Source organism: Corvus cornix, chromosome 14 (assembly GCF_000738735.6).
Source record: "Corvus cornix cornix isolate S_Up_H32 chromosome 14, ASM73873v5, whole genome shotgun sequence".
Lineage (NCBI taxonomy): Eukaryota > Metazoa > Chordata > Aves > Passeriformes > Corvidae > Corvus > Corvus cornix.
In genome coordinates, this window is record NC_046344.1 from 4638703 (window position 1) to 4651465 (window position 12763).

The window sequence follows — 12763 nt, forward strand, 5'->3', positions numbered from 1 at the left end:
GACTCCACTGCACACTCTCCAGCAGATCAAAGATGAAAACATTCCATCTCCAATGTAAAGCTGACCCATGCACAGCAAATTCACTTTCAGAAACTCAGATCTCAACAGTTGGGTTAATAAGACAAACTTCCCTCTGCAACTTCTGGAAATCATGCCATTTAAAAGAAAATATTATCAACTAATACAGTAAATACTTTTGCAGTCTGACAACCTTTCATATACCATTTCAGTTTATTCCTACCACAAATTGATTAATACTTATTGAAAAAATGCATAGTAAATTGCTTTGCTAATCAAAGCAACTCGAGACATGGATTTGCATAGCAAGCAAGGATTATGCAAAGCAATGTGAGGTTCCTAAAACCTTTATCTGCATGACTTGGAAAAACACAGAATCTGAGCAGGGTAATTACCACAGTGCTGGATTAATGCTGCTCCCTTTTTTTGTACCAGTATTTCAAGAGTTTCTGTGACTGACTCAGCTATATTCCAGTTTGAACTCTTCCTGGCTTAATCCCACATCACCTGACTTCAGCGGAAGGAGGAATTTAGTCACTGACTCCCTGTTTCACAACCACACACTAAATCTGTCACCCAGCATCCTCACAAAATACAACAAAACATACTCATCACTTTTTACAGATTTCTTTTTCGATAATCACACACATATAAGGCTTTTATTATGCTACAAAAGACACTGATCTACAGCTTATTTCAGTAACATCATTAAGCAAACATATGTGGGCAGAAAAGCAGAACCCAATAAAAGCTGTTAGTCCCTGAGTGAGGCTCACTGTTTTATCAGTGCAGGCTCTCTTGCGTGACACCACATGGCTGGCACTGCTGCCATTCCAATTAATTACAATCACACAAACTAAATGCTTGCAATTGTGCCAGCAGAAGTTTAAACTCTTATAGGAGAAAAATAACTAAATACTTCTGGGAGAAACAAATAACAAATCCCTTTTGTTATTGCTACCCATGACAATTTCAGTGCTAAACTAACAGAGCCCAGTGATCAGATCATCAGTCTGTCAACCTAACGAGGCTTCACGTTCACACTCCGGTGTGCATTAGCAGGTTAGTGCAGTGCACAGAGAGGGTTAGTGCAGAACAGAGCAGTTCTGCAGACCTGTTGGTGCTGGCAACTTGACACCCACACCTGCAATAAATGCAAACACAGTAAATGTATTCCAGATTCATTGAAGTCCTGCTCTGAAGACAGTGTCCATTAGCAACTGGAGAACACCAGGCTTGCTCCTGGAGCACACCTTTCAGTTTAGTTTCACTCCAAAAAAGAGTAACTATACACATTCTGAGACAGTCCACTGCAAACCAAAGCACAGCACATGAGAAGTGGAGAGCACATCCCTGAACCAAACAAAAACACCACTGTAAATGCTCCCATGTGTTCTGGCTTAGGCCAATGATACCAAGCCATGTGCAGACATCCCCCTCACCTCATAGTTCCTGGCATTGGCATTAGCTGCCTTCTCCAGCTCGATGCGAGCTCGTTTGTGGCTCAGCTCCATCTGCATCTTCTCCCGTTCCACCTGCAGCAGCTGGGATTTGGAGTGGATCTGCCCAGCTTGCTCTTCCAGCTGGCCAGTTCATGTGTGAAAAAGGACATTGCACACCATTAACAGCACAGCAATACCATCATGCCTCCCACCCTGTACTGCTCAGCTGACATTAACCTGCCATTTTACAAACTATCACCAAATTTGTGGTACTTCTCACACCAGCTGCAGATGGGGAAACCAAGAGTTCAACGTCATGCTCAGAAACCCACATCAAACCAAGGTGAATTAGAAAGAAAGTAATTCCAGGTTCTTAAGTTGAAATTCCTTGATCAGTCTCTAGATGTAGTCTGAAAAAATCTACTTCTCTATCTAAGAAGTTAATTATGAACTCCCCAAGCCTCATAAAAGAGCAGCTAGCCAAGAAGCACAAATCATGCTCCCAATAAAATGTAACTGCTGAACAAAATAACAGGTTTTTCTACAACCTGTACAGCATCACACTTCATTTTTTCATTCAAATTATCTGAGAGAACAGACAATACTAACAGAATTCCTCAGGTCCTGGTGATGTACATCCAACACGCAGTTAATGGAAATTAACCAGAGAGAGCCTCCTCCAACTACTGCTGCCACCAGAGATGTAGCACAGACAGAAAATGCTTAAATTTTTGTCAACATTCCAAATGCAAAGTAGATTATTAAAAAAAAAAAAGGCTTATTTTGTACCTAGAGGCTGAAATATAAATTATATTAAGATACAGAATAGAGAAACTTCATTCCAGCCTAATAAACCGTCCCTGGGATCTAAGATGTCAATTTACTTTATGCTTTATGAGACTGAAGCAACAGGAAAAAAAAGTAAATAACCCAGGTGGATAAAACAGAAGTGGATAAGAAAGCACAGCTGGTTTGCATATCAAAGCCACAGCACAATCCAGGCAAAGAAGCCTCTAAATCCTGAAAAAAGGTAACAAAGTGTCTTACTAGAAAAATGTTAAGATATAAAGCTCCTTTGTTCAGCAACATGAAAACAACTTATGATTTAATTTCCTGACCTGGTTCACAGATATAACTAGCGGGGAATAAATTCAAAGGACCTTTCTTAAACTTTTACAAAACAAAAATACATCTGTTTGACACTGAAAAAAAAAATTAAATACATTCTGGAAAAGATTCTGGAATGCTGACAGCAGGCTTCCTTTATTGAGTTTGTGTCAATTTCAGAAACAATGGTCAGATGCAACTGAAATTCTCAACTCCTGGAATCCAAAGGAGCACACGATCACACTGAAGTGATACTCCAGGAATCACCAAGATGAGGACTCCTCACCTGCATCCTCTGCTGGTACTGCATCTGTAAGGAGCTTTGAGATGATCCTGGTGTAGCCAGCCCAGATACCCCCTCCATACGCTGTGAAATGAAGTTGTTGAGGGATCTCAGGGTGGAGAAGACAGTGGTATTATTTTCCAAGTCCTCCATGGCTCTGGAAATGGACAGAAAATTATGAGCAAAACATTCAGAGCAAGCTGCTCTGCTAAAGAGGGATCCATCACTGCCCTGAGGAAACACTGAACACAAGATCTCCCAGTTTACAGGGTAAAATCAATCTGCAAATCACTGCTGGGATCCACAGAAAACATGACCCCACCCAGGCTGAAGTCGTGAGTCTCTGAAATGAGAAAAAGATGCAAGGCAGCCTTTTCTTCCTTGACCAAACCAAACTCATTGTTCTTCCTTCTAACTTTTGAAGCTGATGGCAGCACAATTAACTCCAGAACAGCAGCAAATCCTTCCTGCTACACAATTTATTTCTGGTTTCCCAGAAGCACTTTGCACTCTAGTTTCCAGCAAGAAGTCTTCCCAAGTCCACTGATCACTTGCATAAGTGAAACTGTATCTCATTATTCATATTAAAGTTTTTGCAACTCTTCCTTCAAATTCAGAAGTGTATTAACTAAAAGGCCAAAGATAAATCAAGCCTGGAGCTCAGAAAAGCCTGCAAAGTTTCCCAGGAGATTTCAGGAAGCCTTAAGTGAGTCCCTCCAGTGACTGCACACTCCATAAATCCCCAGAAACACCGATAAAGGTTCAAGACCAGGAAAGGGAGTCACAACATCTACCACAAACAGAGGCTTGGGGCTATCTTCGGGCTCCTGCATTCTCGGGGTTACACAGCAGCTACTGTTTGGATTTACAGCACGAGGAGGAGCAGCGCAGAAGCAACATATCTGCCAAAACACAAACTGAGCACTGGAGTACCCACTGCACCTGCCAACAGGTAGCTCCAGCAAGCCCGCTCTCAAACCTACTAACAACTAAGACGACACGCAGGTGTGTGACCCGGTTCGGAAAACCCCGCGGCCAAGGCTCCCTCGGGGCACCCTCGCCGGGCAGCGAACACCGACAGCGGCCGCGGCGGGCACGGGGCAGCTCCGGCACCGCGGGGTTCACCCGCACGATTCCCCGGGGGGAGACCGGTGTGCGACAGGCGCGGCCGCAGCCCTGCAGCCCTGCCGCCCTGCCGCCCTCCCTCTCCCCTCGTCCTTCCTCCTTCCTCCTTCCTCCTTCCCTCATCCCTCATCCCTCATCCCTCCCTCGCCCGCTCACCCGCCACGGCGCGCGCCCCGCTTGGATCTCCCTCCTCGCCCCGGCCACGGGATCTCGCGGGAACTCCGCGCCCGCCTCTCGCGAGAACGGCGGCGCCGGCAACCCGTAACGACGGGATTACGAGCGCAGCACTCCGCGCGCTACCGTAATGCCCCGACAAGGCGCTACGGTGCTCCCGGCTCAGCTCGGCCTGCTCCCCAAAAACGGCCTCCTGCCCCGGCAGGAATCTGTAAGCCGCCCCAAATGAGCTGTTTATGACGAGACAGGCCTGGGAGTCTTACAAACAGCCTCTCGTATTATTCATGCCACAGTCAGCCTGATAGAAGTGCTATTTCATGTAAAAGTTGTCACTTTCAGATAAGGCAGCGGCTGAATTTATTTGTGCAAACAGATTTCCGGCAATTCAGTCATTCTCCCTAGCTGGATTTCAGGAACATCTTGTCTTTTCACCTGAAATATGAGAAATACCACTGGTCACACCTAAAACATGACTGAAGACACTGGGGAGATGATGTGCATGGCAATGACCCAGTGCTGCTGCCACTGAGTGGATTTATGAGCGCCAGGAAGCAGCAATTCCTAAATATAACCTGTGTCTGTAGGAAAGGCAGCAGAGCCACGGGGCTGAACGTTCCCGAGTCAGCCGTGCCTCTCACATGGCTCTGCTACACATCCCACATGAGGATGCACATCCTGATGTGCACAGAAACACCTTCTGTTTTTACATGTGCTAATAAATTGCGCCAGCTTCTAAAAGGCACGGAATTGGCTCAAACTCCCCTTGCTGTTCCCTCACATTCTGACAATCACCTTTATGGTCAGTCTCATGTATGACAGCATTAACAGTGCAACAATTTTCAAGCACACATTAAAAACACATATAATCAGCGTTTTATTTTCATTTCCACTACTCCAGCCCCAGAGGTCGCCTTTTGGACTATTCCTCTCCATTCCCAACCATTTCATCCACAGGTATTTAAAAAGCCTGATGGACTTCAAGAAGAGTAGCAAATTTTCCCAGGGTCTTAACGGTGGGATTTTTCTTTAAACACCCACTAAATTCAGATTTCCAATCAATGTCTGAGAATCTGCAGTTCTTAACTTTCATTTCCCCCTGTACAGCCTTGCCAAGTAATAAGATTCCGCAGAGTCCTTCCGGCTGGCCTGAGGCTTTATAGTTCTCACATCCCAGAACTGTCCCTTCAGTCTGTTTTGCAGAAGACGGGCCTCAGATCCATCCCAGAATTTACAGAGCATCGTTCCTTTTGGCTTTAAAATGCTTTGGCATATATTCAGAAGGCCTAAACACAGACTGATCAGCTTCTGATGATCCAGTTCTTTAATGCCTGTCGCGTTGGGTGCCATGTCACTCAGGATGACATCTGCCTTCCCTAAGGGAAGCAGGCTCTGGATCGTCCTCAGTGCGCTGGGGTCTGCGATGTCAGTCTCCGACAGGAAAACCGCTCCTTCCAGAGGAGAAATCCGCAGGAGGTCAACACCAAGCACGAAGCCGGTGGGGACAGCAGGATCTGCAAGGATGAATGACACAGGGAACACTCAGGGTGGCTGCAAAAACCTGCATCTGCATGAGCTCTGTGCCAGTCAATAAACAAAACCCATCACCTGCCACAGCTGCCTTCTCGTCCCCTGGTAGTTTGCTGGGTGCATCTGCGTGGAGGGTTGGCCATAAGCTCATCCGTTCAAGACATGAAAACTCAGCTAGTCTGGATAAGCAAGGGGGATTTTTCTTGGTTTTCTGCTGCTCTTTCAAGGCTGACAGTCCAGAAATCCTGAGCAATGGTGCAGATTATAGCACCTTATCTTGTAAATATTAATGGCTTCACCCACATAAACCATGCACAGTGGTTGCTTCCATTTTTCAAGAAGGGAAATAATATTCCAGATAAGCCAAGGTAATTGCTGGAGGTCACACCTTTTTCAGGTGTAGATGAAGGGATCTTCCCCATAACAGCTAATCAGAATGCTAGCACCACATGGCATGTTTTATTTCATAAACACAATTTCTCCAGACCATAAGATTTACTAGGCTCACCCCTTAATGTTTTTATCAGTGACTCTGGCACTTGCCAGTACCCATGTTCTCTCCCCATACTGTTACCATCATACTATTTCCTAGTAGTAGTATTTAGATTCCATAGTATTTCACAGATCTCTCACACACTTCACGAGCAGTATCATCCCCATCTTGCCTGCCAAAAAACTGCACTTACCAGTACCTAAAGCATTGACCCTCTCTACAGCAACCTGGCTCCAAGCACCAGGTGCTGCTCCACAGTCGAGAACAGAAAGTCCCGGACGAAGAACACAGAGCTTGTTATCAATTTCCAGCAACTTGAAGGCACTTCGGCAACGGTAATGCTGCTGCTTCGACGCCTTGACAAAGGGATCCTTCAAGTGCCGCTCCAACCACCTCTGCTCAGTTCCAGTCTTCCTCAGAAACCTCACCGTGGTGTGCAGGCATCTGCTCATCCAACGCCAACAGCTGCCGGGAAGAGAGGCGAGTCAACCAGTTAGTACATAACCACTCTGTATTTCGAAAGTCTCTATAATAATTAGTTCCAGCCACTACAGGCAGCCCGGGGAGGGTGTGGAGTCTCCCTGGCTGGAGACATTCGAAACACGTTGCTCTGTCACCTGCTGCAAGTGATCCTGCCTTGGCAGGGAGGTTGGGCTAGATGGTCTCCAGAGGTCCCTTCCAGCCCAAACCATTCTGATTCCAAAGAGAAGCCTCCAAATTTGAGATTTTTGGCACCTTTACTTATCAGGTCCAACCACAACAGCAGCGTCAGGTTTTGGATGAGGTCTCACGTGTCACCCTGAGCTAAGGGGGAAAAGAGACCCCACTCCAGCTTCTGCTCTGGTGTTTTAAGGACACGACATGGCAGAGTGATCCCAGTACGGTCCTGTGCTGCCTCAGCGGGGCTGGCGGCCTCCGTGAGCCCCTCGGAGGAACGGGGAGATGCCCGAGCTCCTGCAGGCTCCAAGGAGAGCAACCAAACAGCCACGGCCCGGGCCAGGGCACAACGGCCGCACGGCATTTCCAGCAACCGCAAACCCCAAACGCACATTAACCCATTCCCGAAGGAAACTCCAGGCACCGGCACTAACGACACTCTCCCATCCCCCGGGTGGGCGCCGCGATCGTCTCAGCAGCCCCGCCACGCACCTGCCCGCGGCAATGGCAGCTCGCCCCGAGCCCGCCATGGCCGCCTCAGCCCGCCCCGCCACGCCTCCCCTCACGGCGGCCGCGGGCGGGGCGGCGGCGGCGCGGGAAGAGCCGGGACGGGCCGCGGCTGAGGGGGACACCGAGAGAGCCGTGAGTGTGGGGCTGAGGAGTGCGGGGACAGCGACGGGGGCGCAGGGTGACACCGAGAGAGCCGTGAGTGTGGGGCTGAGGAGTGCGGGGACAGGGACGGGGGCGCAGGGGGATGAGGGATTTGGGATGGGCATCGCATTTTTGGGGAAGGGGCGCTGCGAGTCAAAAGATTCGGGGAGGGGATGCTGAGGGCGATAAGGGATTTAGGGAGGGAGTTTAGGAGGAACAAGGATTTGGGGAGAGGGATAAGAGGTTTGGGGAGGGGTTTCTGGGGGCTCGAAGATTCGGGGAGGAGGTGTTGAGGCTAGTCGAAGAATCTGGGGGGGGCAAGGATTTGCGGAGGGGATCAAAGATTTGAGGAAGGGATTCAGGGATTCTGGGAGAGGGTGTTAGGGTGGTCAGGATTCGGGGAGGGGGTTTTGGGGGAAACAAAGATTTGGGACGGGGGGATCAAACTTTGGGAGGGGAGTGCTGAAGTAGCAGGAAAGCAATGATCAGTGGGAGCGTTAGAGAAGTAGGTATTGGGAGAGGCACTGGGAGACCGAGGCTTTAGGGTCCGGGCATTGGAGAGGGGTGCTGGGTGCTTCGGGGGTGAGGGGCTCTGTGCACCCCCCGGGTCTCCTCTGAGGGGCGCCGGGGTGCCCGCCTCGTCCCTCACCCAGGAGCCATGTACACGTCCAGACTCTTCACCCTCGTCCTGGTGGTGCAGCCGTCCCGTGTCCTCCTGGGCATGAAGAAGCGCGGGTTCGGCGCCGGGCTGTGGAACGGCTTCGGGGGGAAGGTACAGCCCGGGGAGAGCATCGAGGAAGCTGCCCGCAGGTGAGGGATGGGCCGGCACCCCGGGGACAGGTATGGGGGCACGGGTGAAGGTGTTGGACCATCGGCAGTGGGCTGCAGGTGGAGGTACCACGGTCATCTGGTCAGTGACACCCGCGTGTTACCCACCACTGCAGTCAGGAGCCACCTGCTCCACAGGTGATGAGGGATCATGCACATGTACATGCATCTTTAACTGCCATCCAATCTGTGAGCAACTGGAACTTCCTGTGTCCTCCCTCCCATCTCCCGGACTCTGATCTAAACTGAGTCTGTGAGTGGTGGGTGGAGGTTCTTGCACTCTTCAGAGAGGTGCAGGGTTTAATTTTGGCTATGTAGCAGACCTACAGCTAATTTAAATAATAAGCCAAATTGCTTATTGTTTAAATTTTGAAGCTGTTGAACAGATGCCACCTTCCAGTAGCATTTTTAGTACTGCATGAAAACATAGCCACAAAATAGCAGGAATTCTTAGGGGGCCCTTATAAAAAGCCCTGTAGAAATTTATTATTTGATTGTATGGTGACATTTTTAAGTGCTAATGCTGAGTAGGGGAATTGAATTTCATCAGTAAAAAGGCACAGTGTAATTTTTGAAACCTTTGGTACCGATTTCTTGTAGTTCTTTCATCTGTCTGGTCATTAAAACAAAGTAACAGATCACAGCTAAATTGCTAAACTCCTCTAAAAATTAGGTACCTTGTTCTTTACATGAGTGTTGCTGATACAAAGCCACACTTTGCCATCTCCTCGGTTTCTGATACGTGCCCAAAACTGCCCTTGCACCTGCAGGAAGATCGATGATGGTGTGCTCAGCTGGTACCCAACAGCCTCTGCCCTCAACAGCCTCCACAGCTGTGCCAGCACAACCACCTGGGCTCTGTGGTGAGCTGGGCCCGGGGACAAAAGGGTTTCTGTGCAGGTGTGCTATTACTGATGGCCTGGTTCCTACGGTATATCACCGTGTCCTGCAGCCATAGGGAGGAGGAGGAGAGAAGATCCAGCAGGCAGGAATTGTGCAGCAAGATTTATTCATTTAATTACTTTACAAACTCTTTTATAGACTTTTTTTCTTCATAGTCTAATTGGACAAAGGACCAGCCACCCCTTGGGGGTGATTGGCTAAAATCCTAAAAGATCCATTGTCAAAATATTTTTCTACTATACCATAAACAAGACTTTTCAAGGTTGCAGGTGGCTTGGTTGTTTACATTCCCTGCTACCTCTTCTGTGAGAGAGAAAAGTCTCTCACGGACTTAGAAAATAGTAAGAAAATCCTCTCTAGCAGCATTTTTGTACCTACAGTGTGCTCCCACCAGCACATGGCCTTAATGTACCTGACACTTCATCATGGCTTTTTGTGTAATTTGTCATCTCTGAGTGGAGGGAGGGACTTAAGTTTTGTCGCTTAACACTTGCTAGGCTTACACTGCCTCTGACTGTGGGGTAAATCTAATGGTTTCATGTAGCATTGGATTTCCTGGGTGTGTGTTCACCTGTGCTGGCCCCGAGTTTGACACCAGAACTTCTGTTCACACAAGACATCAAGTGCTAAAATTTTCATCAATCCCAAAGCAATGTGCCACAGCACAGCCAGCACCTGCTGCTGGGGACTGTCCCCATCCCTTCACCTGCAGTTTACTCCAGAATGACACAACCAGTTCCTGCTGAGGTCAGCTGGGCAGGAAGCTGTCCCCAGAGCCAGGACCAGCTGGACATACTGGCCACCTTTCTGGCTGGAGCACCGATGGTGCAGTGCTGCCTCAGGGCACAGCTCTCCTGCAGGAAGCATCACACAGTCCAAATCAAACTTCCCTTGTACCACCTCTGCTCTGCCCTGGGAGCTGAGGTATGAGGCTGTGGTTCCACATCGCTCTGTCTCAGCTGGGTTGGCAGAGGCAGCAGGTGTGAAGTGTCCTCTCAGCACAGGTAGTTAAATATTAAGCCAAAACATGAACAAAAGTTCCCAGTACCAGTAAGGTTTCCATCCTCTGCTGGGTACAGCACATTCCCACGAGCACCTGGGCAGCTCCTCAGCGGCACATCTTGTAAGGGGAGCATTTAGTGAATGAGTTATTTCTAATTTGCCACCTGTAATGTTTCCAGTTGCTACACATAGAGCCAAGCAGCTGATGGATAAATTGCCTGGTGAACTGTAGCAGTGTTGTGCTTTGTTGTTCAATTATCAGTGCCTGTAAAAGGAAGCTTTTAGAGTCATTGCTGGAAAACTGCCTCTATTTTAGACATAGATAGCTTCTCAGAAAATAAAATTAGCCAAGATATTAAGTTGAATTATAATTTTGAAAGATGGGATCCATAAAATCAATGCCAAAGAAAGCTGGAGCCTTAAAATCATTTCCATTACACTTTAAAATTGTTGTTACTGCCAAATAGGCAACTGCATTAATTATTAACTTTAACTAAAGAAGTTTCAGAGTATTCCTTATTTTTGTACATTACAAAAACCATGACTGACTTCAAGCTGTGCTGCTTCTGTTAGAGGGAGGTAAAATAAAAAAAACCCTGAGCATGGAGCATGAAGAGAGGTAATAATGAACGTGCTTCAAGTAGCTGTGCGTGGTGGTGTGTGGAAAAGAGCTGGCACAGCTCTCCAAGTGCTCTTAAAAGTCTTGCCTTCTGGCCTCTTGTTATGCTCAATGTACTTCCAAGGAGCAGAAAGGCAAAGTTTGCACAATTGCTTTGTGTTTTTTACACTGCATTTGAATGGGAACCGGAATTCTCAACGTTCTGTGTCCAAGTGGTGTTATGGAGTGTGTAATTTAAGTAAGCCTCAGTTTGCCTCAGAAGTAGCTGATTGTGTAGCAAGTGTAGATGTTCTTTCTGGTGTTCATGACCTGCTTCCCCACAATTATAAGATTTAGCTTGAAGTTGGCAAAGCCTTGTTCCTGTCTAAATGAAGTGTATCTTGGAGTTCTGAAGCCACACCTAGCTACAGTAATATTGCTTCATATACCCACTTCTCGCTCACCTCAGAAAAGATCTGCATATTGCAAGGACTGTAAATTATACTAAATTGTCAGTTTTCCTGAATCTTCCCTTTCCAACCTAGACTGTTTTCCTACTAGGCTCAGGAACCTGAAATAACACACAGTCCCATCTGACCTGGCTCCCCTTTGGTGTAGTAGACTTGTGGCTTGGTGCAGGTCAGAACCCTGCTTTGTTGTACAGGTGCAGCTTTCACCTTTGGTGTGCTGGAAGGGTTTTGAATGTGTGAGTAAAGCTAATGACTGCATTTTTGTTCTCCCACTGCTCACTTTCATGGAAAGAAGTCTTTTTCTTGTGCAGGGAGCTCTTGGAGGAGAGTGGACTGACTGTGGACACCTTGCAGAAGATGGGGCAGATCACATTTGAATTTGTAGGCAACTCTGAGCTCATGGACGTTCACATTTTCCGGGCAGATCACTTTCATGGAGAGCCAACAGAAAGTGAGGGTAAGTGGCTGGTGGGGGGGAAGGAAGGATGTGCATGCTCTTCTGAGACAGCATTGCTCTTATGAAATGGAGAACTATTCATGCTAAAATGCCTCCCAGAAGGAAGGCAGCTGGGCTGTAGGGGGAAGCTGCTTGTTGACCAATATTACAGTGTAGGCAGCAAAAATCCATGAGGAAGTCCCACGTGCAAAGTTCTTTTGTTTTCTGCCACCAGAAATGCGGCCCCAGTGGTTTCAGCTGGACGAGGTGCCATTCCATCACATGTGGCCGGATGACAGCTATTGGTTTCCCCTGGTGCTTCAGAGAAAGTTGTTTCGTGGCTATTTTAAGTTCCAGGGACAAGACACCATCCTGGAGCACAGCCTGAAAGAAGTGGAGGAAGTTTAAGAAAGCAGAAGCATTCAGCCCATGTGCTACTGCCCACATTGGGCTACAGCACCCTGAGTATGACTTATGAGGGTCTCCTTGCTCAGCTCTCCAGGAAAGGAGACGTATTTTCCAGGTCAGTGGGAAGTAAGGAGATTAAGGGGGTTTCTTAAAGCAGAAATAAAAGTAACAAGATTGTCCATGCTGTGAAGTCCCTGGCTGTGGTAGGCTTGAGTGATTATGTGATTGCAACTATTAAAAATTTAAGTGTTAACCCTTTTTAGTGGCTTAAGCTTTTCCTTCATGGGTGGAAATTTTTTTTTTATTATTATTATTATTAAAAATATTTTTTCAGTAAAGCATGTGTTGTTCTGTTGTAATGGTGCTGTAAAAGTCTTTTCAAAAGTTCAGACCAGAGATTCCTTCAGGATTCTCCAGCTGAACACAGTGTGAGGTTGCAGGAATTAAGAAAACACAAGTCAGAGGTAGATGTACAGCCCTGGCTCAGCCCAGCTTTCACTGTTGCAGCTCCTGCTGTGAAGTCAAATTATTTGAGCATTTCAGGTAAAAATATGCTGAACAAATTCAACTTTCAGCAAGTCCCTGTTGCAAAGCACCATCCCCTAGGGCTGCACACTCTGTTCCAGGGCAGGAGCAGGTGA

The 12763-nt window shown here is 47.6% G+C and overlaps 3 protein-coding genes across 9 annotated transcripts in view; 1 reads left to right on the top strand and 2 right to left on the bottom strand.

Moving 5' to 3' along the window:
• Window positions 1-4208, bottom strand: part of MAD1L1 (mitotic arrest deficient 1 like 1) — a 349137-nt gene extending 344929 nt beyond the window's left edge. The window contains exons 1-3 of the mRNA XM_010392404.2: window positions 4132-4208; window positions 2854-3007; window positions 1461-1601 (exon numbers count right to left, since the gene is read on the bottom strand). Of these exons, the coding sequence (XP_010390706.1) occupies window positions 1461-1601; window positions 2854-3003 (291 nt within the window). The 5' untranslated portion in view covers window positions 3004-3007; window positions 4132-4208. The remainder of the gene's footprint in view (window positions 1-1460; window positions 1602-2853; window positions 3008-4131) is intronic.
• A 791-nt stretch (window positions 4209-4999) lies between these two features.
• On the bottom strand, window positions 5000-7382 carry MRM2 (mitochondrial rRNA methyltransferase 2). 4 transcript variants are annotated; one of them, XM_039560227.1, is made up of 3 exons: window positions 7319-7382; window positions 6369-6634; window positions 5000-5660 (listed from the first exon to the last, which is right to left on the bottom strand). In XM_039560227.1, exons 1-3 carry the CDS (start codon window positions 7354-7356, stop codon window positions 5236-5238), a joined length of 729 nt encoding a protein of 242 aa, XP_039416161.1. In that variant the 5' UTR covers window positions 7357-7382; the 3' UTR covers window positions 5000-5235. The 4 variants fall into 4 exon arrangements, with proteins under 4 accessions (XP_039416161.1, XP_039416160.1, XP_010390703.1 ...); XM_039560226.1 differs by having other exon boundaries at window positions 6363-6634; XM_010392401.3 differs by lacking the exon at window positions 7319-7382 and adding an exon at window positions 7219-7303 and having other exon boundaries at window positions 6363-6634.
• A 24-nt stretch (window positions 7383-7406) lies between these two features.
• Window positions 7407-12380, top strand: NUDT1 (nudix hydrolase 1). Of its 4 annotated transcripts, none has more exons than XM_039560231.1 (4): window positions 7407-7468; window positions 8131-8287; window positions 11590-11735; window positions 11950-12380. In XM_039560231.1, exons 2-4 carry the CDS (start codon window positions 8136-8138, stop codon window positions 12120-12122), a joined length of 471 nt encoding a protein of 156 aa, XP_039416165.1. In that variant the 5' UTR covers window positions 7407-7468; window positions 8131-8135; the 3' UTR covers window positions 12123-12380. The 4 variants fall into 4 exon arrangements, with proteins under 4 accessions (XP_039416165.1, XP_039416166.1, XP_010390702.1 ...); XM_039560232.1 differs by having other exon boundaries at window positions 7421-7468; window positions 8150-8287; XM_010392400.3 differs by having other exon boundaries at window positions 7443-7531; window positions 8150-8287.
• The last annotated feature ends 383 nt before the right edge of the window (window positions 12381-12763 follow it).